The sequence below is a fragment of the Giraffa tippelskirchi genome, chromosome 13 (assembly GCF_054371585.1).
Source record: "Giraffa tippelskirchi isolate mGirTip1 chromosome 13, T2T-mGirTip1v1.2.pri, whole genome shotgun sequence".
Classification (NCBI taxonomy): domain Eukaryota; kingdom Metazoa; phylum Chordata; class Mammalia; order Artiodactyla; family Giraffidae; genus Giraffa; species Giraffa tippelskirchi.
In genome coordinates, this window is record NC_137287.1 from 3,724,524 (window position 1) to 3,748,045 (window position 23,522).

The 23,522-nt window shown below is 43.8% G+C and overlaps 2 protein-coding genes and 1 pseudogene across 6 annotated transcripts in view; 1 reads left to right on the forward strand and 2 right to left on the reverse strand.

The window, feature by feature from the left end:
• SPDYE4 (speedy/RINGO cell cycle regulator family member E4) overlaps positions 1-23,522 on the reverse strand; it is a 43,195-nt gene that overhangs the window by 16,384 nt on the left and 3,289 nt on the right. Inside the window, exons 3-4 of one of the 2 annotated variants that reach the window (XM_081552905.1) lie at positions 22,957-23,092; positions 22,591-22,735 (exon numbers count right to left, since the gene is read on the reverse strand). The gene's annotated coding sequence lies outside the window, so the exon portion shown is untranslated. Of the gene's footprint in view, positions 1-18,877; positions 22,736-22,956; positions 23,093-23,522 lie in introns of those variants that run through there. The other variant, XR_014072223.1, reaches the window with a different exon arrangement.
• Positions 6-14,338, forward strand: ZNF12 (zinc finger protein 12). Of its 3 annotated transcripts, XM_081552860.1 has the most exons (6): positions 6-481; positions 1,454-1,518; positions 5,044-5,170; positions 5,672-5,767; positions 7,910-8,017; positions 8,123-14,338. In XM_081552860.1, the coding sequence occupies exons 2-6, from the start codon at positions 1,504-1,506 to the stop codon at positions 9,760-9,762; spliced, it is 1,986 nt and encodes a 661-aa protein (XP_081408986.1). In that variant the 5' UTR covers positions 6-481; positions 1,454-1,503; the 3' UTR covers positions 9,763-14,338. The 3 variants fall into 3 exon arrangements, with proteins under 3 accessions (XP_081408986.1, XP_081408985.1, XP_081408984.1); XM_081552859.1 differs by having other exon boundaries at positions 7,913-14,338; XM_081552858.1 differs by having other exon boundaries at positions 7,910-10,176.
• Positions 13,286-16,119, reverse strand: LOC145532258 (uncharacterized; annotated as a pseudogene). Its single transcript, XR_014073111.1, has 3 exons — positions 16,009-16,119; positions 15,416-15,841; positions 13,286-15,025 (listed from the first exon to the last, which is right to left on the reverse strand). The product of XR_014073111.1 is annotated as an uncharacterized LOC145532258 (transcript).

Here is a 23,522-nt window from a genome sequence, read left to right on the forward strand (position 1 = left end):
GCACCGGCGCTGTCGCTTCCTGTCGCTGGCCAGGTCACTGCTCGCTCTCGTTCCCAGGCTTTGGCCTCCGGCGGGCGGGGATTCCGGGGCCTGCGGGACTGGAACGCCGTCCGGCAGGGCTGGCATCCAGCGGACGCGGGCTGTGCACGCGAGGGTTCTCGCGGGCCGGGCGGAGGCTGGAGCCGAGACCACGGGGCTCGAGCCCCGGAGCCCTCGGGCTGGGTCGGAGAGGCCGGGCAAGCGGCGGTGACGGCTAAGGAGCTGCGGGGCCCGGTCCCGACCGTCTGCAGCGCACGAGACGGTGAAGCCTCGGGAACGACGTTGGCCTGAAGGGAGCTTGTCCCGTAGTCCCAGAACTGGCTTCTCGGGCCCAGCGGCCTCGGGAGGCGGAGAGGAGGGACTCGGCAAGAGCAGCGCGCCGGAGGAGCAGCCCCCGGCCGGAGCCTGGGGAGCCCGGGGCCTGTCAGCGAGTCCCGACGAGGTAGGTGGTGCGTCTGCGGCCTCCAGGCGGCTGTTGATCCTGCGCCCCTCGGAGAGCAGGGCTTGGGGAGCCCGCTCCGGACCCCACGAGAGAGCGACTGGGAAGGTTTGACCGCTTTGCGGAGGTCGAGGGGCCGGGCTGGAGGGCAGGGCCGGCTGCTCCGATGGGAATCCCCCGGGGCTTGTGGGTTCTGGGTGTCCTGGGGCAGTGGGGCCCACAGGCTTGGCCCGGACGTGCTGCGTCCACCCCTCCCTCCATCCCCGAGGCCTCTCCTCTTTCTCTCGCCTTCTCGCGATCCTGCACGTGTCTGTCAAGACTCATCAGCCCTTGGTTCTGTAATCTAAGCCTCCGCTGACACGCCGCGCCCCGCTCCTCCGCGGGTTCTGCCGGGTGGACTCGCACCGTGTAGTTAGTGCGGGATGAGTCTTCGAGGCGTCTGTCCTGCTGCCTCAGTTGAGGGAGGAGGTGATTGAGCCTGAAAAGGGAGGTGACTTGTCCCAGGTCACTGGGTCTGCAGATGGGATCGTTAGCAAGATCAAACTCCGAGGGCAAGTGCTCTGTCAGTTTCTTAATAGATCTTTTTTGAGCATTGCGATTAAATTTATACAAATAATTGAAAGACTGAGCCGCACCGGAGTGTGTCGCGTTACTCAGAGCATCCTGTGGATTTTCTGATCTTAACAGAGTTAGTAAGAAAACTGTAACTTTATTTTTATTAGCTTATATTTAATGATGGAAGTTTATTTTAATAGGATTCGATGTTCATCCACTGATGAAAAAGTTGTTTTCCCCGCAGTACCGTAATCAGGTGGGAGTTACAGGCCTGTGGGTGGGTACTCAGTCTTTGTTCTTCCAAGCCCTACTAGAAAGTGAAAGGGCGGGTTTCCCACAAGTGTCTAGTGAAGTGCTGAGCAGGGCTTGTTCACACTAGCTCTTCCTGGGTCGCTTCACTACCTGCGTTTCCTCCTTCAGGTTCGCCTCCGCTTTCATAGTGCTGCAGGTTATTCCAAGAGCAGCGGAAAATGAATCAATCTCTGGTGAGTTTTGCTGCTTACTTATTTACTCCCTACTCTGTTTTGTAGGCTTCCCTCGTGGCCCAGATTGTGACGAATATGCCTGCAATGTAGGAGACCTGGGTTTGATCCTTGGGTCAGGAAGATCTCCTGGAGAAGGGAATGGCAACCCACTCCAGTATTCTTGCCTGGAGAATTCCATGGATAGAGGAGCGTGAATTGACTCCAAAGAGCGGCTAGCACTTTCACTGATTTGTAATAACACTTTAGGAGGCCCACTAGTTCAGAATTTAAAATGGATGAGTAGGAATAGGTAAAAGATAGGGTTAGACAAGCATAGAGAGCAGGTCAGCACCAAGTGTTTCTGGCAAGTTCTATGTGTAGATCCCAGGATCCTCCAGAGTTCTTAAAGCCACAGAACAAGCCTCGAGTTCTTGACATTCATTGCAAAAAATGACAAACACCATCTATTGCTTGCCTTACATTGTCCCTCGCAAACACTTTTATCCTTGGGTGTTAAAGGTTTCCTTCATGTGATATGTGGTGGGGGGCGGGTGGGGGAATCAAGTCAGGGGGACTTGGGGCTCCAGCTGGTTGGCAGACAGGCAAGGGGGAGGCCTCAGTGAGTTCCCACTGCTGCTGGTCCTGGGCCCCAGTAAGTAGTGCATGTCCGTGCCCTTGGGTTTTTTCTCAGTCATGAGTGAGGTTGAGAATATTTTCATAGGTTTAGAAGCTGTTTCTTCTTTTTAATTAATAGACTTTTTAGAACAGTTTTAGGTTTATGGAGAAATTGCGCTGACAAGTACAGAGTTCCCTATGACTGTCCCTCTTGGTTTCCTCCATTGTTATCATCTCACACTTGTGTGGTGCATCCTCTCAATTGTTGATACCTTATTATCACCTGGAGTCTGTAGTTTATATTAGGGGTCACTCTGTGTGTTCAGGTCTTGACAAATGTGTAGTGAATGACCTGCAGCCACCAATGAAGTACAGTGTAGAACTGCTTTGCTGCCAGAAACAACCCTGGGCACCTCCTGTTTGTCTCTCCCTCTGCCCCCAGCCCCCAACAGGTGCTCATCTTATTACCATCAATGTATTTTTGTCTTTTACAGAATATCACGTAGTTGGAATCGTATGGTATGTGGTCTTTTCAGATTGGTGTGTCTCTCTTTTTATATGAAGGGCCTGTTCATGTCCACAGTCCCATCTTCCTGTCTCAGTACTGATCTGTTTTGCTTGTCTTATTGACTAACAGAGTAGCCTTAAGTATTTATAAATGTTTCCAGTTGGAGTCATGTTAGTGAACATTGTTTTCAGGTTTTTTTGTCTTTTTACTTGATTTTCCAGCAATAGCATGTAATTCTTTAATTTTTTTCATTTTGAGAGGTTGAATACTATTCATTTAAAAAAATTTCTCAAAAATTTCTCAAAATCACAAGATTCCTAGTCTTACCCACACAAGTGGATAAGAGCACCCTCCTTGGTCAGTACTGGAGTACAACTTCTTTCAAGGAGGTGGGTGGAGGTGAAGTGGGAGGAATTCATTGGTCCCATGCTTCTCTTCTGGTTCTTATCTTCTCTTTCTGGTTCTGGGCACTGCGTCAGCCACTCTCTTGCACTTGGTAAAGACTTTTAATGTGTGAACGTCTGGACCCCCCAGTCCTCAGGGGGCAGACACAGGTATGTCTGGTGATGTCTGGATGGAGTATGGGCTGAGTTCTGGAAGATTTGCTGTTGCTCTCTGAGACAGGCTTCTCCAGGCTAGACCAGGGCAGTGCTGTATAGACCTCTGTCTGCCTTGGGGCAATGACTGCTTCTACTTGTGTGTCTCGTTGGCAGCAGGGTATCCTCAGCCTTCCCAGGCCAGCAAAGTCTGGGTCCCAGTCATCTCTGCATGTAGAGCTTGGGGTCGGGACAGGAGCCATCCTGCCTCTTTGATTGTTCCACATGAAGAGCCTTGATTTTCAGTCAACATCAGGAGTTCATTGTCTCTGATAGACCCTGAGCTTGACGAAGTCGTTTCCGTAACCTTCTCCTAACCACTCCTGTCTCCATGTTCTGTTGAGAGGTGCTGCTGCTGCTGCTGCTAAGTTGCTTCAGTTGTGTCCAACTCTGTGCGACCCCATAGACGGCAGCCCACCAGGCTTCCCCGTCCCTGGGATTTTCCAGGCAAGAGTACTGGAGTGGGTTGCCGTTGCCTTCTCCGTCTGTTGAGAGCACCTGAACCTTACTGGTTTTAACACACTGGCACTGTTTTGTAATCTTTTCTGGGCAATTGCATGAATTTAACAGACCCATTACGTTTAGTTATTTAAGTTTACTTCTATGTTTTCTGATTCATTGTGATTTGCAGAGTGATGAGTTACACAGTAGATAATCAACAATAATAGCAGGTATTGAAAAGCATGTTATGTCCAAAGAACTGTGTTAAGTGCTTTCCATGAAAGAACCTGTTTGCTACTGATCTGTATCTTGTGACAGGCACCATTATTGTCTTTATTCTAGAGGTGACGGTGCAGAAGGAAACAGGCTGTAATGACTGTGTGAGTGTGAGTGTTTGTGAATTTACTCAGAAGATCCGCACTCACATGTCTGGGTATGGCAGTTTCTGGTTCTGTTGTACACTCTGTGCCCCTCATCAGGAGTAAGTGAGTTCCTTCCCTGGAAGGTATTGGGGGATGAAAGGATTCCAAGTCCCCAGCTGTGCATTAGGGCAGGATGAACCAAGCTGTTTCTAATAGCTCAGGGAGCAGGCCAGGGTCAGGTCGAGGCAGGCTTATCTCTGTAGTAAAACACAGAACTGGGATGTGCTGCCTGGCTTGCTCTTCGCCTTGGTAACTGTGGTGAATACTACAGCTCGGTTCCTTCTGTGAGCTGTAGGAGGAGCTCAGGGCAGGAACAGAAGAGAAGCTTGGGCTGGTGATATACATTGGGAAATGTTGACGTGTAGAAGGTTATTAATGCCTGGAGAATCCCCATGGACAGAGGAACCTGGGAGTCTACAGTCCATGGGGTCGCAAAGAGTTGGACACGACTGAGTGACTATGCACAGCACGGCACAGCACAGGTTACTAAAGCCATGAGACAAGATGGGATCACTGTCAAAGCAAAGGGTACAAGAAAAGAACTGAGCCCCAGGGCCCTGTGATGACTTGAGGATGACTCAGAGGAGGGGAGGAGCCAGTGAAGGAGTGGCCAGGGAGGACAGAGGAGAACCAGCCAACATCATTAACGCTCTGGAAGCAGCATGAAGGAGCGCAGTGCCTCTCAGGTTTGCACACTGCCCTCAGGCCTGTGCTCCTTGAGGGCACAGGCTCTGTCTGCTGGTCTCGTCCTCAGCACTGTTCCTGGCTCACAGTGTAAAGCTGTATTTTCTTTTTTTCCTGTACATTGAGCAAACTCACGGCAGTGTATTATATTTATTTTCCTTCCATAAGGCCCATAACATAGAAAAGGTACACAGTGTAAACTTGACCAGTGAGCTAGGTGAGCTCTTGTCCCCGTGTATCTGCTCCATGTCACCCCGTCCCCACTACGGTGCCGTTACAGGGGTCAGTGTCATTCAGGGACGTGGCCGTGGACTTCACGCAGGAGGAGTGGCAGCATCTAGACCCTGAGCAGAAGACGACCTACAGGGACGTGATGCTGGAGAACTACAGCCACCTCATCTCTGTGGGTGAGGAGAGAGATAAACTAGATTTCCCTCTAACTTAATGATTTTAACTTCAACTTGTGGGCTTCCCAGGCGGCACAGTGGTAAAAGAATCCACCTGCCAATGCAGAAGATGTAAGAGATTCAGGTTCCATCTTACAAACCTGAATTGGGTTGGGAAGATCCCCTGGAGTAGGAAATGGAAACGCACTGCAGTATTCTTGCTTGGAAAATCCCATGGACAGAGGAACCTGGCAGTCTGCAGTCCATGGGGTTGCCTAGAGTCAGCTGACCAAGCACACACACACACAGACACACACACTTTAACTTTGAACTTGACAGAACAACTGGAATCATCTGGGGTACCAGGTAGGGCATGTGGTGTCTACCTCCAGGTAGGTTCTGATTCTGGTTACAGCACCAATGGCACTTCTGTCCTGTAGCTCGTAAGCCAGCCTTTTGCTTACATGACAGATCTGGAAGCCTAGCAGCCAAGTTCAAGTTCTCTCTTCTATCTGTTAACAGGGTGTCACATTATCAAACCGGAAGTCATCACCAAATTGGAGCAAGGAGAAGAGCCGTGGGTGGTGGAAGGAGAATTCCTGCTTCAGAGTCGCCCAGGTGTGTGAGGGGGGTGGCAGTAAGGAGGGTGGTCACTCAGGAGAGTTTCCCCCTGGAGCTTTTTAGTGGTGCCAAACCTGAGAAGTGACTGAAGAGAGTTGTTCTTGCATTCCGGCAACTTGAATCTCACTCCCTAAGGCTTTTTCCTTCCCCACAGCAGCTTGTGTTGGTAGAGCTTCCCACTCTGGCTTCTGCTCTGAACCAAAAACCTGCTCGCTTCCTTCCTCCTCTTAAACCTCAGAATTTCTTATGGCATTTTGTTGGCAGGCACATATATCGTCTGTCATTAGAGAATAACTCCTGACTCTCCATGTTCTCATTAGTTTCCTTCTTTCTTCTTTCCCATGAAATGCCTCAGGCTTGTTTCTGTCCCTGGCTTTACTTCTCACTTCTCTTTCTTTGAGGTCCGAGTTCACACCCCAATCCTGTGCATAAACCAATGAACCCAGTTCACCCAAGCTGTCCTGATCACAGGTGCTGGTCATTCCTGCTGGAGTTTGATGATAGCATCACAGGGTCTCTCTGTTCCACCAGATGCTCACTTTCATCTTGTCTCTTACTTTCTCTTCTGTCGGCAGTACCTTGAATAATCTCCTGTTGGAACAGGTGCTCAGTCAAGTAGGAGACAGAGAAACGAGTCCTGATTCATTTACCACCCCCACCCTGCCCCCTCCAGGAACATCCCTGAAGGGTCTGCCTCCCTCTGGTGGTTTATTCCCCAAGTTCTTCAGAAGGTCCTCCCATCTCGGGTATTTAAGACTTTCATGTGTTTCATGCTGTTCTGTCTACCTGTTCCTGGTTCAGTGTTTCCTGAGAGAGCTGTAGGTGCTGCTACATTCTCACTGGATTTGTTCCCCTGACTTTTGAATCCATCTTATCACTAGTCTCACAGGATGAGCCTACAGCCATTCCCTGTTGATTCCTAAAGGCAGTTTAAATTCCTCTTCCTTTCAGAATCATACAATATTGTCCCTGTGTTGCCTGGAAATTTTAATTTTGTAGTTTCTTGAAATTCTGGCTAAACTTCATTTGGTCCACACTTCTAAAGGTCTCTTCTGTTTCACTGAGGTGTGGGTTATTTGTCCAGATTACGCATTCTTTAAGTCTGAACTCAAATATTCAACCCCTCCTTGAAGTTTTCCCTTTCAGCTGTAATCATCATACCAGTCTCTTCCTTCCCTCGGCTTTGACTCCATGTCAAGGTGATGCTTTAGGAAAAAAATCGAGGTCTGATCAAGAAGTCTGTTGACTATGTTTTTCGCTTGGGCTTCTCCACCCACCCTCCTCAAGTTTTGATAGATTCTGAGGAAACCTGTCTTTTCTCAGATTTTCGCCTCAGGAAAGATAGATTTTGAGTAGGTCAAAGGCTGGAAGTCAGGCAAATTTAATAAAACAACAGGAGCAGAGACTTGCAATTGAAGATAAGCTGGGGCATAGTTGGTACCAGACCATCTCAGTGTAGGTGGTGCACCTTAGACTGTGCTCTGTGTCTCCACACGACATGAAGTGACTTCGTGTGAAGTGGAGACCTGTCTCTTGCACACTGAGTCCTCCTGGTCCCTGTGCAGCTGCTAAACTCATTGCTGCCCCATCAGTTGACCTGTTTGCCGTGAGCCCTTTCATATCTAAGAATCAGGCATTTATCCAGCATCCTCTGTCTTCAGATCATTGCTCCACATTTTTATTTTACCTTCTGTACCCAGTTTTGAACAAAATTTTGAAATATTATTGTGTGCACATACTCAGTCATGTCTGACTCTTTGCAACCCCATGGACTGTAGCCTGCCAGGCTCCTCTGTCCATGGGATTTCCCAGGTAACTGTACTGGAGTGGGTTGCCATTTCCTCCTCTTGGGGATCTTCCTTACCCAGGGATTAGACCTGTATCTGCTGCACTGCAGGTGGATTCTTTACCGCTTGTTTATATCAGCTTTCTTCACCACTGGAGATCGTGGAGCTTGTGTGTGTGCATATGCATGTTTATTCCAAACCAAAATAATAAGGGAGAAAAATACACTTGGAATGGTTTTCACCTGTCCAAGAAGCTAGCACCTGTGCCACAATGAAATGCTTATGTACAAGTCACATGTCATTTCTTACCTAGGAAGTTGCATAAAAATTGGTTAATCTTGCCTCTTTTTAGAAGAAGTCTGGAAAGTTCATGATCTGATGGAAGGAAGCCAGGAAAACGAAGACAAACATTCAAGGCAAACTGAATCCATTAACAACAAAACCCTGCCTGAAGGGAGAGGTAATGGTCTTGGTAAGACTTGTAATGTGGAAACAAGCCCTGTTCCTTCAAGAAAAATGTCGTATCAGTGTGACTCATGTGAAAAGAGTTTAAAATCTATTTCAGAATATATTAGTAGTGATGGCAGCTATGCAAGAATGAAACCTGATGAATGTAGTGCTTGTGGGAGATCACTTCTCCATGTGAAGCTTGAAAAAACTCATCTCGGAGATAAACCTTATGAATTTAACCAAAACGGGGAGGCTTGTGCTCTAAATGGAGAAAGTATTTATCAGAACATTCATATTTTGGAGAAACCCTTTGAATATATTGAATGCCAGAAAGCCTTTCAGAAGGATACAGTGTTTGTTAACCGTATAGAGGAGAAGCCCTACAAGTGGAATGAATCTGAAATAGCCTTTCTCCAAATGTCAAACCTCAGTGTGCACCCAACAACTCATTTGGAAATGAAACCCTATGAGTGCAACGCATGTGGGAAATCCTTCTGTAAAAAGTCCAAGTTTATTATCCACCAGAGGACTCACACAGGAGAGAAACCTTATGAATGTAATCAGTGTGGGAAATCCTTCTGCCAGAAGGGCACCCTCACTGTCCATCAGCGAACACACACAGGGGAGAAGCCCTATGAATGTACAGAATGCGGGAAAACCTTCTACCAGAAGTTACACCTCATTCAACACCAGAGAACTCACTCAGGAGAGAAGCCCTATGAATGTAGCTACTGTGGAAAAGCCTTTTGCCAGAAGACACACCTCACACAGCACCAGAGAACACATTCGGGAGAGAGACCCTACGTTTGTCATGACTGTGGAAAAACCTTCTCCCAGAAGTCAGCCCTTAATGACCACCAGAAAATTCACACAGGCGTGAAACTCTACAAGTGCAACGAGTGTGGGAAGTGCTTCTGCCGCAAGTCTACCCTCACCACACACCAGAGGACACACACGGGAGAGAAGCCCTACGAGTGCAACGAGTGTGGGAAGTTCTTCTCTCGGCTGTCATATCTCACTGTGCATTACAGAACTCATTCAGGAGAGAAGCCCTATGAATGTAACGAGTGTGGGAAAACCTTCTACCTGAACTCAGCCCTCATGAGACACCAGCGAGTCCACACAGGAGAGAAGCCCTATGAGTGCAATGAGTGTGGAAAGTTATTCTCCCAGTTGTCATACCTCACCATACATCACCGAACTCACTCAGGAGTGAAGCCCTACGAATGTAACGAATGTGGGAAGACCTTCTACCAAAATTCCGCTCTTTGTAGACACCGGAGGATACATAAAGGAGAGAAGCCCTATGAATGTTACATATGTGGGAAGTTCTTCTCACAGATGTCATACCTCACAATACATCACAGAATTCATTCAGGAGAGAAGCCCTACGAATGTAACGAATGTGGGAAAACCTTCTGCCAGAATTCAGCCCTTAACAGACACCAGAGGACACACACAGGAGAGAAAGCCTACGAGTGTTACGAGTGTGGCAAATTCTTCTCTCAGATGTCGTATCTCACTATACACCATCGAATTCATTCAGGAGAGAAACCTTTTGAATGTAACGAATGTGGAAAAGCCTTCTCTCGGATGTCATACCTCACTGTACATTACAGAACTCACTCAGGAGAGAAGCCATATGAATGTACTGAATGTGGGAAAAAATTCTACCACAAATCAGCCTTCAACAGCCATCAGAGAATTCACAGGAGAGGGAACATGAGTGTACTTGATGTGGGAAGGCTTCTCTGAAGTCAGATCTCTTATAACGTTGCAGAACCCTCTCCATATAATGAATAAGGAACTCCTACCATGCTGAGTTGGAGAGTTCACACAGGTGGGTGTGGACAAACCTGTGAGTATTTGTCAGACTTGGAACCTGAAAGTTTGCAGGTTAGAAACCACAGCTGTAACTAGGCCACGTGACATGCTGACAGGAGTAAAAATCTATCAGTATTTAAATTGGACATAGTTTCACTATGAATTCAAACTTTTACATATCAGGGAATTCAGACCAAGGGGATATCTCTCAAGGAACATGGAAAACATTTTGTTGGAAATTATTAAACTAAAATTTATGTTTCTGATAAAATGTCAAGCTTTTGTAAAAAAGAAAGAAACCACGGAGGATGGCTGTTTTGAATAAACATGCTCCTTATGTACATAGAAGCTGTAAAATCGTTGGGTAGCTAATTAAGATGGCAGCATGGCAACATTAAGCTCACGCATGAGTGGATCCTGAGGGTGCAGGACTCATGCTCTTGAGGGTGTCTGGGTGTTTCTGTTTGCTTTTTAGGATGCTGCATTACAGCAGTTGTATGTTCGGCTTGAATCATGTTTGAAAAGGCATTGTATCCTTATTAGAATAATTTCTAAGGTATTTTAAATAGCACCACTATGCTAGCATCTAAATATGTATAGATAATGAACTAATATTTGAAAGATACGAAGTATACTTCTCTTTGTGCTCTTCCCTGGCATTTATAAATGGATTTTATCATTGTTAATTAAGTCTTCCATAAGGAAGCCGATGTTTTTAATAGTGTTTTAACTGTATCTGAATCAGCAAGAGATAGAAATCTGTGCATAAAGTAGAAAATTGCATAGATAATTTAAAATGGTTAATGCCACAAGTCTCTGTAGTAAGGGACAGCTGTAGGACTTATTGCAATCAGTACGGTTTAAAAAATGTACTTAAAATAATCTCATTTTAATCTATTTTTTCACTTACTGTTTTTTATTTAGATGCCTTTGTAAGTGTGCAGAGCACATGTATTATGTAACCTAGAAATTAACTGTATTTTTATTTGATATGATGGTGTTTTTAAGCACCATGGTTTGTTCCTTCCTGAATGGATTGAGAGCAGGTTCGTACGGGTTGTAGCTGGTGTTGCTGAGTGACCAACCTAGTCACTCATTCCTTGTTTTTGGCTGCCCAAGTCTGGGTATCCATTCCTCTTGATGGAACAGGGGATAAATCCTGATTAGTTTCAACCAATAATGATAATCCCTTTCTCATCGTCAGTAATTGGTTTCGAGTATTCGGAGGACCCCATTCTAGACAGGTAAAGGAAATATCTTGAGCAGGTTATTTCTGGAAAAGGTTTCTTCAAAGCTTCAAAGAATCATGCCAGGTGAAGTGGGATCCTGTGCAACGTTTCCTTGCCTGGCTGTGTCTTTCAACAATGGTTATAATTTGTGCAGAGCAGAAAGACTGGAAGAACCTGGGACCTGGATGATGCTCTTGAGCCACTGAACCAGCCAGCCGTTTAGCCACTCTATCCCTGGACTGTTTCTTTTGTGAAAAACTGAATTGTAGATTGATTTAGGTTGCTTCTAGTGATGACTAAGATATAGAGCTTGTAGGAGTTATGCAACTGACAAGTGGGCTTTAGGCAAATCACTTTGAGGCGTTGATATAGAAATGATCTTATTTTCTGTAAATTTTGGTGTAAATATTACACTCAAATATTTTGAGTATTAGAAAACTTGAAACAATACAATGTGTATGTTTTCCTCAATTTTTACATTACTGACCTAAGAACTTTTGGAGCTTGATATGATGTCAGGTATATCTTTCTTTCCATAATGCATGACATAAATTCTGTTTAGGTTAACTTACGTTATTTATGGGCCATTGCTACCTTGTTGTTGATGACATATGGCGTAAGGTCAGGGCTCACTTGTGTTTCTTTTCCAGTGACTAGCCTGATGGCCTGTATGATTTGAGTCATCCACCCCTTTCTGTAGAGATGAGATGCTGTTTCTCATGTGTTTCTGTCACTCACGGCTCCCATTTTTGTTGCTCATCACTTTTCCATCAGATTTGTCTAGATGATCTTGAGTCTGCCATATAACAGGTACTGAGATTCTGGTACAGTGTATAGTTTTATGTAGGAACTATATATTCATAGTATACTTGCTGAAGGTTTCCCACACTAATGGGAAGTAGCTTAAGTGCCCAGTATGCATTTTAAGTAAAATATTTGGAAAGCTTATAAATGATTTACCACGTTCTTTTTCTGTTATGAAGTGCCTGACACCAAAGGGCCCTATACATGTGTATGTGGCCCTCAACTGCCTCTTCAGTAATACGGCTGTGGAGTTTCTCTACTGTTTCAGAGACACCAGTGTTTTCATAGTATTACATCTCTGAAATAGTGTAATACATTCTAATTTAACTGGTGTTTTTTCTTCCTTAGAGGTACTTAAAATAATGGTTTGTCTTATATTTGATGGATGGAATGCAATATTTGAAAAGTTTTTTAACTGTTCCTGGCAAGACCTGCATTCATGAAAGAAGGCACCATGGGAGATGGTGCACTCACCCATCCAGCAGCAAGGAGTGAGTGTGGAATTGGGGCAGAGCACAAATGCTTGTTCTTTATATGCACAGTGACTTCGTCTTGTGGAGCGTGAGCAGATTAGGAACTCCCGGTGGATTTCCAGGGGCTAAGCCAGGGGTTGACCCCCCAGCACCTACAGGTGAGAGATTCTCCAAGGTTCTTACCCTCCCCGCACACCCCCCTCCCCGCCAGCCAGGCCCCGGTCATCCTAGTGTTAGTGAAATGGTGGTTCATTGGTTGGCCTCTCAAACAGGTCAAAATGAAGACCATTGTTAACACCAGGGCAATAGTCCAAGACCATGGAGTGACCCTCTCTTTTTTATTCCACTGCAGTGACTGGTAATGTTTCTATCCTGGTGACTGGTAATGTTTGTATCCTGCAGAAGTGTGTAAAATTATACTGACCTGGACATACCTTTTAAATGTAATGCTCTATCATGCAGTAGTTCCCCCTGTTTATAAACCCCTGAGAAGTTCTATACACAAGAGAATGTGTATACAGGGAGTTTCACCACAGCAAGATTTTGAGGTATCCTAGGTGACTGTCACTAGAAGAGGTGGGTAAAAGGTGGATCATGCATCGGGGTGGTGTCTAGCAGTCAGAAGTGTGTGTTGTATTTGCATGTAGCACATCCAATTAGCACTTTCAGATATGAATGGAAAAAATGGATGGAATGGGACTTCATACAAGTAAACAATGCTTTTATCAATTAAAGTTACACACATCCTTACAGAAGTTACAGTGGTGAGTGCTAAAGGTCGTACCTTTATCAGTGAATGCCTGTGGGGGAAGAGATGTAACGGGTTTGGCATGAAGAACGGGGTCCACACAGAAACCAACAGTGATAATATATGTTTTGAGCTGAGTAGTAAAGTTAACATTGTGCCCAGGACACCTCCAGAAATACTGAAGACATACACGTACGCACTTAAAATCCTCAATAATGTTTTATTCTGTTCAGTTTTAGCCAGAATTTTATGACACAGTTGCCTAAATGATACCTGTGCCTTTTCTGGCAGAGCTGCCCAGCCAACATCCCCCCCCACCTCAGGTCAGCAGCCAGTGGGTGACAACTGGTGCTCCAGGTACAGGCTGCTGGGGCAGGCAAGAATCAGACTTCGTTCCCATAGAACTGGGCTGTGCATCTCACCTATTGGCCACTGTCTGTAAGATGGGAGCAGGGCTTCCCTTTGTTGTCTCCTGGGCTCAGAGCGGTCTTCCCAGAGGGCTGGTGCCAAAGGCATTTAAAGGCACAAATACTGGGGGCAGCAGCCTGGGGCAGGATAACAGTCAAGGTGAGCAGCAGACATAGTGAGAAGCCGGGGAAGGAAGAGGCTGGAAAACTGACCTGTGTGTGGGGATAAGAACTTCTAAAAGCTTCTATGTGCACATTCTATGTGCGCAGGGTGGGACATAACTCAGAAAAGATATGGAAATTCCTATGCACTCACCTAGCAACTCGGTAAGCTGGAAGTGAAGACTAAGGCAGAGTGGAACCAGCCTGGTCAAGCACTAAAGGCGCACCCAACACAGAGCCAGCCTGCAGAACTAGGGGAATGCTGTCACATTGCCTCATGTTTGACTCACATTTGACCTCTGACACATACCATTGATGAGTGCTTCCTTCGTTTTTGACCAAGGAGGCCCAGGGTCACCTTGCACACACTGGGTGTGACCTAAATTCAGCTCTTTCTCCAAGAAGTCCTGGTTCCTTGTAGGGGCCAATGTTGGGAACTGACTTTGCTCACCACTCTGGGGGGTGTTACTCAGTGGATAGAGCTATGAAATATGTAATTTTTAAAAATATTTTTTGATTCATATTTATCATCATAGGGAGGTCACATGAATTCTTTGATTTCTATGGTTGTCTTATCTCTTAAACTGGAAGTTTTGATTCCTAGTAACTTATAATTCTTTTAGCTTTCTCCTGCAGTGTACACAAAATAGATTCAAATAAACAGCAATATTATCAGGAAGAAAACTGATGAGTGATTTTATAATTTTTGGCTGGCGTTTTTGTCCTTAAACACTTTCCATTAAGGATGTATAATCATAACATGGATGCAAAGTTTCTTCAAATAATTACTTCTTTTGTGTGGTCAAGTTGCCAATTTGATATTAAGTTGATTTCAATTTCAGAATCTTTTATTTTTACTTTTGAGTATGTAAATCACTCATTTGTTCAAAGTTCAAAAATTCATTAAAAAGGTAAAATCAAAGAAACCTTGCTTCTACCCCATCTCCACAAATAACATTCTTGGAGAACCTCTATCCTAATGAGGTCTCTGATGTACATGAGCTCAAGTTTTCTCCCATGAATTTTCAAAGGTATGACACATATGACTCTACCCAGGAGGATTTTTCACATCTGTTGCCATTCAGGATATCTCTCATGTGTGAATCACTTCATATTTAGAGTTGACTTCTTGCAGAAGGATTTCCCATATTTGTTATATTCATAAGGCTTCTCCCCTGTGGTGTTTGCTGGTGTACTGTGAGGGTTGACTTCATACAGAAGGACTTACCGCATGTCTTACATTCATAGGGCTTCTCCCCTGTGTGGATTCTCTGATGATTAATGAGGTTTGACTTCACATAAAACCTTTTCCCACATTCATTACATTTGAAGGGGTTCTTCCCTGTGTGACTTCTCTGGTGCACAGTGAGGTATGATTTCATGCAGAAAGGTTTCTCACATTGACTACATTTATAAGCCTTCTGTGTGAGTCCTCTGATGCATGGTTAGGGCTGACTTAAAATAGATTTTATACATTTACTACACCCATGTGGTGTCTCTCCAGTGTGTGTTCTCTGATGTTCAATGAGATGTGATTTCTGGAGAAAATTTTCCCCACATTCTTTACATTGATAAGGTTTCTCCCTGTGTATGTTCACTGATGTTAAGCATGGTGTGACTTCTGAAAGAAAGTTTTACTACATTCTTTACATTTTTAAGGTTTCTCCCGTGTGTATTCTCTGGTGCTGAGTGTTGAGTTCTCACATTCATTACATTCGAAGTATTTCTCTTCTGAGTGTGTCCTCTGATAAATCAGTTAGGCTTGACTTCATAGAGAAAGCTTTCCCACATGCTTTACACACATGGGATTTCTTTCCTGTGTGATTTCTCTGATGAATATTAAGAAGCAACTTCACATAGAATGACTTCTTGCATTCACTGCATTTAAAGGATTTCTCCCCAGTGTGAGTCCTCTGGTGTATAACGAGGGTTGACTTCATACAGAAGGCTTTCCCACATTCATTACATTTGTGTGGTTTCTCCCGTGTGAGTCTTCTGCTGTTTTGTGAGGTCTGACTTTTTGCAGAAGGACTTCTCACATTCACTGCACCCATGGGGTCTCTCCCATGGGGTATGAGTTCTTTGATGGACAGTGAGGGTCAAATTCATAGAGAAGGATTTGCCACACTTGTTACATTCATATGGTTTCAACCCTGAGTGAATTTTATGATGTTTAGTGAGATTAGACTTCACACAGAAGGTTTTTCCACATTCAATAGTCATAGGGTTACTTTGCTGTAGGAGAGACCTGATGAATAATTAGGGCTGACTTAGAGCAGAAGGATGTTCCTCATTCAGTACATTTATAGGGTTTCTTCTCTGTATGTTTCCCCTGGTGGAGGTGCAATGCTGACTTACACAGAATAGAAGGATTTTCCACATTCATCACATTTGCAGGGCTTCTCCCCTGTGTGTGTTCTCTGGTGAAGAGCAAACTGTGACCTCTGTGAGTAAGTTTTCCCATGTCATTGCATTTGAAAAGTTTCTCCCCATATGCATCTTCTGATGTTTAGATTTGATTTCACACAGATTTCCCACAATCCTTACACTGGTAGGGCTTTTCTCATGTGTGAGTACTCTGGCTCAGCTTTAGGACAGAGATCTGATGGAAGGATTTCTTGCACTCATCACATGAAGCTTCTTTTGTTGGTCGGTAATGGCTGACTTCCCAGGGGCTTTGTCACATTCACAGGTTTTCTTTCCTGCATCAGTTCTTTGCTGGATGGCGTCTTGTGCTTTCTGGAAGGTTTTCCATTTATTATTTTCACATGGCTCCTCTTGTGTGTGTTTTCTGATGTTCAGTGAGGTGGGACTCCTGGTAAAAAGATTTCTTGCAGTGACTATATTGACATATTTTCTCTCGTGAGTTTTATGAGGTTAAGTAAGATGGGACTTCTTGCTGAAATTATTCTCATTTCCATGAAATTCATGGGTTTTCTCTACATTAATTTCCTGATGTTGAAAGAGGGCTGATGTCTCATGTTCATTAACTTCAGAGTGATTCTCCCTGTGCTTTTCCTGCTGGCTTTTGAGAGCTGACTTGTCACTGGTATCATGCCACTCCCTGTTCCTCATAATCCTGGGTCCTCTCTTCTGTTTGAGTCTTCTGTGGTGGGATGGTGGCTGCCTCACTGGAGGCAGCTGCTCTGCGTTCATGACTTTCCACAGGTGGTCCCAGAGGCTGAATCTTCTGTTCCCCACGAGGGTCCTCGTTATGACTTACGGGTCTCCCATCTTGGTTATGGTTGTCGGATTGCTTCCCAGTATGAATATACTCTTGATATATTATCAAGAAGCAACTTCCCACATGTATTAATTTCACCAGAGTTCTTATCTGAAACAATTTCAGCATGCCAGGCTTCCCTGTCCATCACCAACTCCGAGAGCTTGCTCAGACTCACGTCCATCGAGTCAGTGATGTCATCCAACCATCTCATCCTGTCGTCCCCTTCTCCTCCTGCCTTCAGTCTTTCCCAGCATCAGGGTCTTTTCAAATGAGTCAGCTCTTCGCATGAGGTGGCCAAAGTATGGGAGTTTCAGCTTCAGCATCAGTCCTTCCAATGAACACCCAGGACTGATCTTCTTTAGGATGGACTGGTTGGATCTCCTTGAAGTCCAAGGGACTCTGCAGAGTCTTCTCCAACACTACAGTTCAAAAGCATCAATTCTTTGGCATTCAGCTTTTTTTATAGTCCAACTCTCACATCCATACATGACTACTGAAAAACCCATAGCTTTGACTAGATGGACCTTTGTCGGCAAAGAAATGTCTCTGCTTTAATTTAATATGCTGTCTAGGTTTGAAATAGCCCAACTGGAATTCCATCCCCTCCATTAGCTTTTTCATAGTGATGCTTCCTAAGGCCCACTTCACATTCCAGGATGTCTGACTCGAGGTGAACGATCACACCACTGTGGTTATCTGGGTCATGAAGATCTTTTTTGTATAGGTCTGTGTATTCTTGCCACCTCTTCTTAACATCTTCTGTTTCTTTTATGTCCATACCATTTCTGTCTTTTATTGTGCCCATCTTTGCATGAAATGTTCTCTTGACATCTTTAATTTTCTTAAAGAGACCTCTAGTCTTTTCTGTTCTATTTTTTTCCTCATTTCTTTGCGTTGATCACTGAGGAAGACTTTCTTACCTCTCTTTGCTATTCTTTGGAATTCTGCATTCAAACGGGTATATCTTTCCTTTTCTCCTTTGCCTTTTGCTTCTCTTCTTTTCTCAGCTATTTGTAAGGCTTCCTCAGACAACCATTTTGCCTTTTTGCATTTCTTTCTCTTGGGGGTGGTCTTGATCCCTGCCTCCTGTACCATGTCACAAACCTCCATCCATAGTTGATCAGGCACTCTGTCTAGCAGATCTAATACCTTGAATCTATTTGTCACTTCCACTGTTCAATCATAAGGGATTTGATTTAGGTCATACCTGAATGGTCTAGTGGTTTTCCCTACTTTCTTCAATTTAATTCTGAATTTGGCAATAAGGAGTTCATGATCTGAGCCACAGTCAGCTATGGTCTTGTTTTTGCTGACTGTATAGATCTTCTTCATCTTTGGCTGCTAAGAATATAATCAGTCTGATTTTGGTATTCACCATCTGGTGATGTGTAGTCTTCTCTTGTGTTGTTGGAAGAGGGTGTTTGCTATGACCAGTGCGTTCTCTTAACAAAACTCTGTTAGCCTTTGCCCTGCTTCATTCTGTATTCCAAAGCCAAATTTGCCTGTTATTCCAGGTATCTCTTGACTTCCTACTTTTGCATTCCAGTCCCCTATAATGAAAAGGACACCTTTTTTGGTGTTAGTTCTAAAAGATCTTGTAGGTCTTCATAGAACCGTTCAACTTCAGCTTCTTCAGTATTATTGGTTGGGGCATAGACTTGGATTAATGTGATATTGAATGGTTTGCCTTGGAAACGAACAGAGATCATTCTGTCCACCCAGCGATGGTGGGATGAGATTTAGCACTTCCCTGTAGCTGAAATGGTAAAGAATCTGCCTGCAGTGCAGGAGATCAGGGTTCAGTCCCTGGGTTGGGAAGATCCTCTGGAGAAGGTTATAGCAATCCACTCCAGAATTCTTGCCTGTAGAATCCCATGGACAGAGGGCCTGGCAGGCTACAGTCGGTGGGGTTGCAAAGAGCTGGACACAACTGAGCAGCCTTTGTCTATAAGGTCATAAATAAGAAAAGTTAGGTGTACCTGAAAAAAGCTAACAAATTTCTTATGTAAATATAATTTATTATATCAGTGATTCTCATTTTTTAGTCCCAAGCTCCTAGGATGAAATCCTGAGCATATATTTTCTCTTTTGATCAGAAAAAGGAAAAATAGAAAACATCTGCTATATTGGAAAAGGGAGCATAAAACTATAATGAACACACATAGATTTGCTGTTTTAAAAAGACCATCAGAACTTAAAAGAAGAAACTAAAGCTGAGGGAAACACACAGATAACTGGGTGATTACCCCAACAAAAACCATGAACAGGAAGTAGAACAAGGAATATGAGTGTACATGGATGTCAGAAGACAGAGCAGAGGAAATCTTAGGTATGGGATAAAACATTGTATGTATTCAGATACAGCCCAGTACCTATAAGCCAATGGGAAAATAAGACATAGTACTTGTTCAAGATATCCCTACAAAAATACATGATAAAATATTTTAAAAATATTCACTCCCAATCACAAGTCACAGTCTGACAGGTTTTTATACTCACCAGTCTGCTTTTCAGCTTTGCTTCCACAAAAATTTAGAAGTCTTCCAGGAAATGTATCTCCCTTTCCCTCCCACTCTGCTTCTTTCTCTCCCCTCTCCTTTCCTCACATACTTTTTTCAAATGATGCCTCTTAAACTCCATTTTCTCCAACACTGAAGTAGTTACTACCTATATTTTTTATTAACACACTATGGAAAGGACTAACTTTATCCAATAGTACTTGATAACACTGAATTTCAATATATATCACATGATTTTGTTCCTCTCTCCAACTACATCCTATGCTCCTAGCAGGTTTTATTGTATCTCTATTTGCCTTTGAGTCCCTGAGTAGATGTATAGTTGGCAGCTCTCAAATAGTATCAGAATTACCTGGAAATTTTAGAATTTTTATTTCATACTGCAGTATAGGTGACTTACAATGTGGTGTCAGTTTCAGGCAGATAACAAAGTGCTTTAGCTATACATAATTGCAGCCATGAAATTAAAAGATGCTTACTCCTTGGAAGGAAGGTTATGACCAACCTAGATAGCATATTTAAAAGCAGAGACATTACTTTGCCAACAAAGGTTCGTCTAGTCAAGGCTATGGTTTTTCTAGTAGTCATGTATGGATGTGAGAGTTGAACGGTGAAGAAAGCTGAGCGCCAAAGAACTGATGCTTTTGAACTGTGGTGTTGGAGAAGACTCTTCAGAGTCCCTTGGACTGCAAGAAGATCCAACCAGTCCATCCTAAAGGAGATCAGTCCTGGGTATTCATTTGAAGGACTGATGTTGAAGCTGAAACTCCAATACTTTGGCCACCTCATGCGAAGAGTTGACTCATTGGAAAAGACCCTAACGCTAGGAAGGATTGGGGGCAGGAGGAGGAGAAGGGGACGACAGAGGGTGAGATGGTTGGATGGCATCACCGACTCGATGGACATGGGTTTGGGTAAACTCCGGGAGTTGGTGATGGACAGGGAGGCCTGGTGTGCTGCAATTCATGGGGTCACAAAGAGTCGGACATGACTGAGCGACTGAACTGAAACACATGTCTATTCTTTTTCAGAGTCTTTCTCCATATAGGTTGTTACAGAGTATTGAGCAGAGTTCCCTGTACTATATAGTAGGTCCTTGTTGGTTATCTATTTTACATACAGTACTTTGTGTATATTAATCCCAACCTCCTAAATTATCCCTCCCCCGCCCCAGAATTACCTGAAAATTTTTATTCAAAACACGGAGGATAAACTGTCATAGCCCGGTGTCAATCTATATGCCTTATGAATCAGAATCTGCAAGTAAGTGATGTAGGCCTATGTACTTAGGAAATGCTTTCTGAATAGATAGTCAAACCTATGAGTATTAATAGATGAGCATATCTGTTATGTATTACCCATCAAATGAAGGAAAAGTAAAAAAATATTTAAAAAAAAAGAGGCCCCACATGCTCTCCGGTGTCACAGTACATGGTGAGGTCTGAGTCCTTGTGGCTCAGCCACTAACTGAAATGTGAATTCTAAGAGGGGAGAGAATACAAAGCACTTCAAAACAGGTGTGAACTTGAGCTCAAACATCAACTAGTGTAAAACACACAAGCGTTAACTACACACCACGCACAGTCCTAAACCCTTTCTTCAGGGTATGGAAAGGCAAACCTCAAAAACAGGTGCAGGTGTGGGTAAGACATACATATGAGCAGTGTGTAGGAGGTAGATCAAATGGAACTTAACCGTAAGTCTTTGGGCAACATCAACAAAAAAGGATGAATATGGCTTGACGTGTTTAAGAAAAGGAGTCTTAAGTAATAGAGGGCAGCCCTTTATATAAGGCCAGCAACAAGACAAAACAGATGCTTTAGATTTTAAAATATATACTTAGAATTAGGAATGAAATAAGGCCTCAGAGAATAAGGTTCTGGTTTTGAGTGAGGTCACTGGAAGGTAAGAATAAAAGGTATAGAAGACAGTTTTCAAAAGAAAATTAAAAAGTAAGAGAAACTAGGGAGAGATCAGTACCACATGTGCTTTTTGTGGTCATCAGATACAGAAGAAAGGTGTTAGAGCCTAAGTAAGTGGAAAGAAGGAATGTGAAATTTACATTTTGGAAGAAAAGATTTCAGGGTTAGTCTCTGCCGTACTGACAATGAAAGGACTGTAACGCCTCAGGTAAACTGCAGCGTAGAGGGCGGATGAGGCTGAGATGGAGGAGGTGGAAGTTTTCAGTCACTGGGTAAAGCAAAAAGCTTAACTCTGAGTAACAGATGAGTACTGAGGAAGTGTTAAAGGGAAGGGACATTGGAAGCCTAGTTCTTAACAAACTTCCCAGGAGACACAGTGATCGAATGATCAGCACTATTTGCTAAAACGTCTTAATTACGACGTCATAATTTTTGGCAGATTTGAGGATAGAAAATGCTATCTCACTGTCACACTTTTTCTCTCTCTGATTCCCAGTGGAGTTGTAGATATTCTTATCTATCATTTGTGTTTTTGTTTCCCATTTGTGTCTCCGTTTCATGTATGTCTTGTTCACTTCTCTCTTGGGCTGTTGGACTTTTTCTTATGAATGGTAGGAATTTATTATTTGACAAACTTTTATTAAATGCTAAATATGAGACAGTGGAAACAGACATGAAAGAAAAAAAGACCCTGTTCCCATGAAGTTTACATCCTAGCGGAAGTAAAGAGAAATTAAGTAGAATAATGGAAAATGCCTTGTTTAAATTTCTATTTGAGAAAAGTGTATAAGCTCCAGGAGCTCAGGGAAAGTGTTGGTTTATCAGTGTATCTTTAACTCCAAGAGCATGGGTGGGACAGGATAGGAATATTTGCAGAATGAATAAACGAATACCTGGGCAGGGGCAGGAACTGAAAAGAAAATAGTCCATGAAAATGGAGGGAAATGAATACTAGAGAAGGAGAAACCAAGAACAAAGGTCTAAGAAGAGGCAGGCAGGCAGTCAGGCAGTCAATGCTGGGAACAAGAACGGTCACCTTCCTTAAAAGTCAGGCAGGAAAGGAAAGCACTGGTGTTTTAAGAGTGGTGGACGGAAGTGCAGTTCGGGTTATCTGAGGCAGGCTGGCTTGCCATTCAGTTCCTTTCAAAGGTCTGAGGCCCCTGAAGAGTATTACTGACACAGAGACCAAAGGTCCCAGCTTCTGAACCAAGCTACCTGGTCCACGTTTCCACTGGCTTCTTTTTTTCCACCTGATAATGGTTAACTCACCGGGACCACTCCAGCCTGGGAATTCTAATGGCCACAGCTCTTCTCCTTGCTCCAGCTTGATGATCACTTCTGGTTTGGCAATGCAGTACCGTGTGAATGAGACATGGGGTAAGACTTCTGACAAGCTTCTTGGACATCAGAGCCCCTGAAGGAGGAGGAAGGTGCAGGTGCAGAAGTCACATGATAAAGGTGCCCACTTGAACCTTTCTGTTGGAAGGTGAGAACAGCAAGCTTTCTGTGCCCAAGCAAACACTTCTGACCCATAAGATGAACACACTAATATCATAAAGCTTCACCAAGGGCTCATAAGTTTTGGCAGCTAATGAAAGAAAAACAGGCATTACACAGAGAAGACTTCTCACTCACAGATACCAGGTGGCTGTAGTTCTCCAGCATCACATCCCAGTATAGGGTCCTCTGATACCAGTCAGTTGTCACCACTCATCCCAGGTAAGTCCACAGTCATGTGCTTGAATGACATGGGTCCTTGGCCCACACACTTCTATTCAAACCAAAGAGATCAGTACTGAGTGACATGAAAGATACGAAAAATAATTCTTAACATGTTTATTTAAGTTTACCATAAATATTATACAGGCTGCCAATCTACACATTGTTTTGTGGTTTACTTTATAGATTGAAGTGGTATTGTGATAGGAAAATCCAGATGGTGTATTAACTTATTAATTCCAACAAAAACTCTGAAGTTCCTACCATGCATCTGAAATTGTCCCAGCTTGCCAAGACTGCTGAGTTAAGTCAGTCATTTTTGTTTGGCCCTCAAGGAGCTTAAAGGAGACAAATTCTATCTACAAATACTCTTCCTGTAGTAAGGTATTATTAGAGCTATGCTAAAAATCAGTGTTACATAATTGTAGAAAATATGACTCTATTTTGTGTTGTCTGGCCAGGCTTCACTGAATAATAGACCT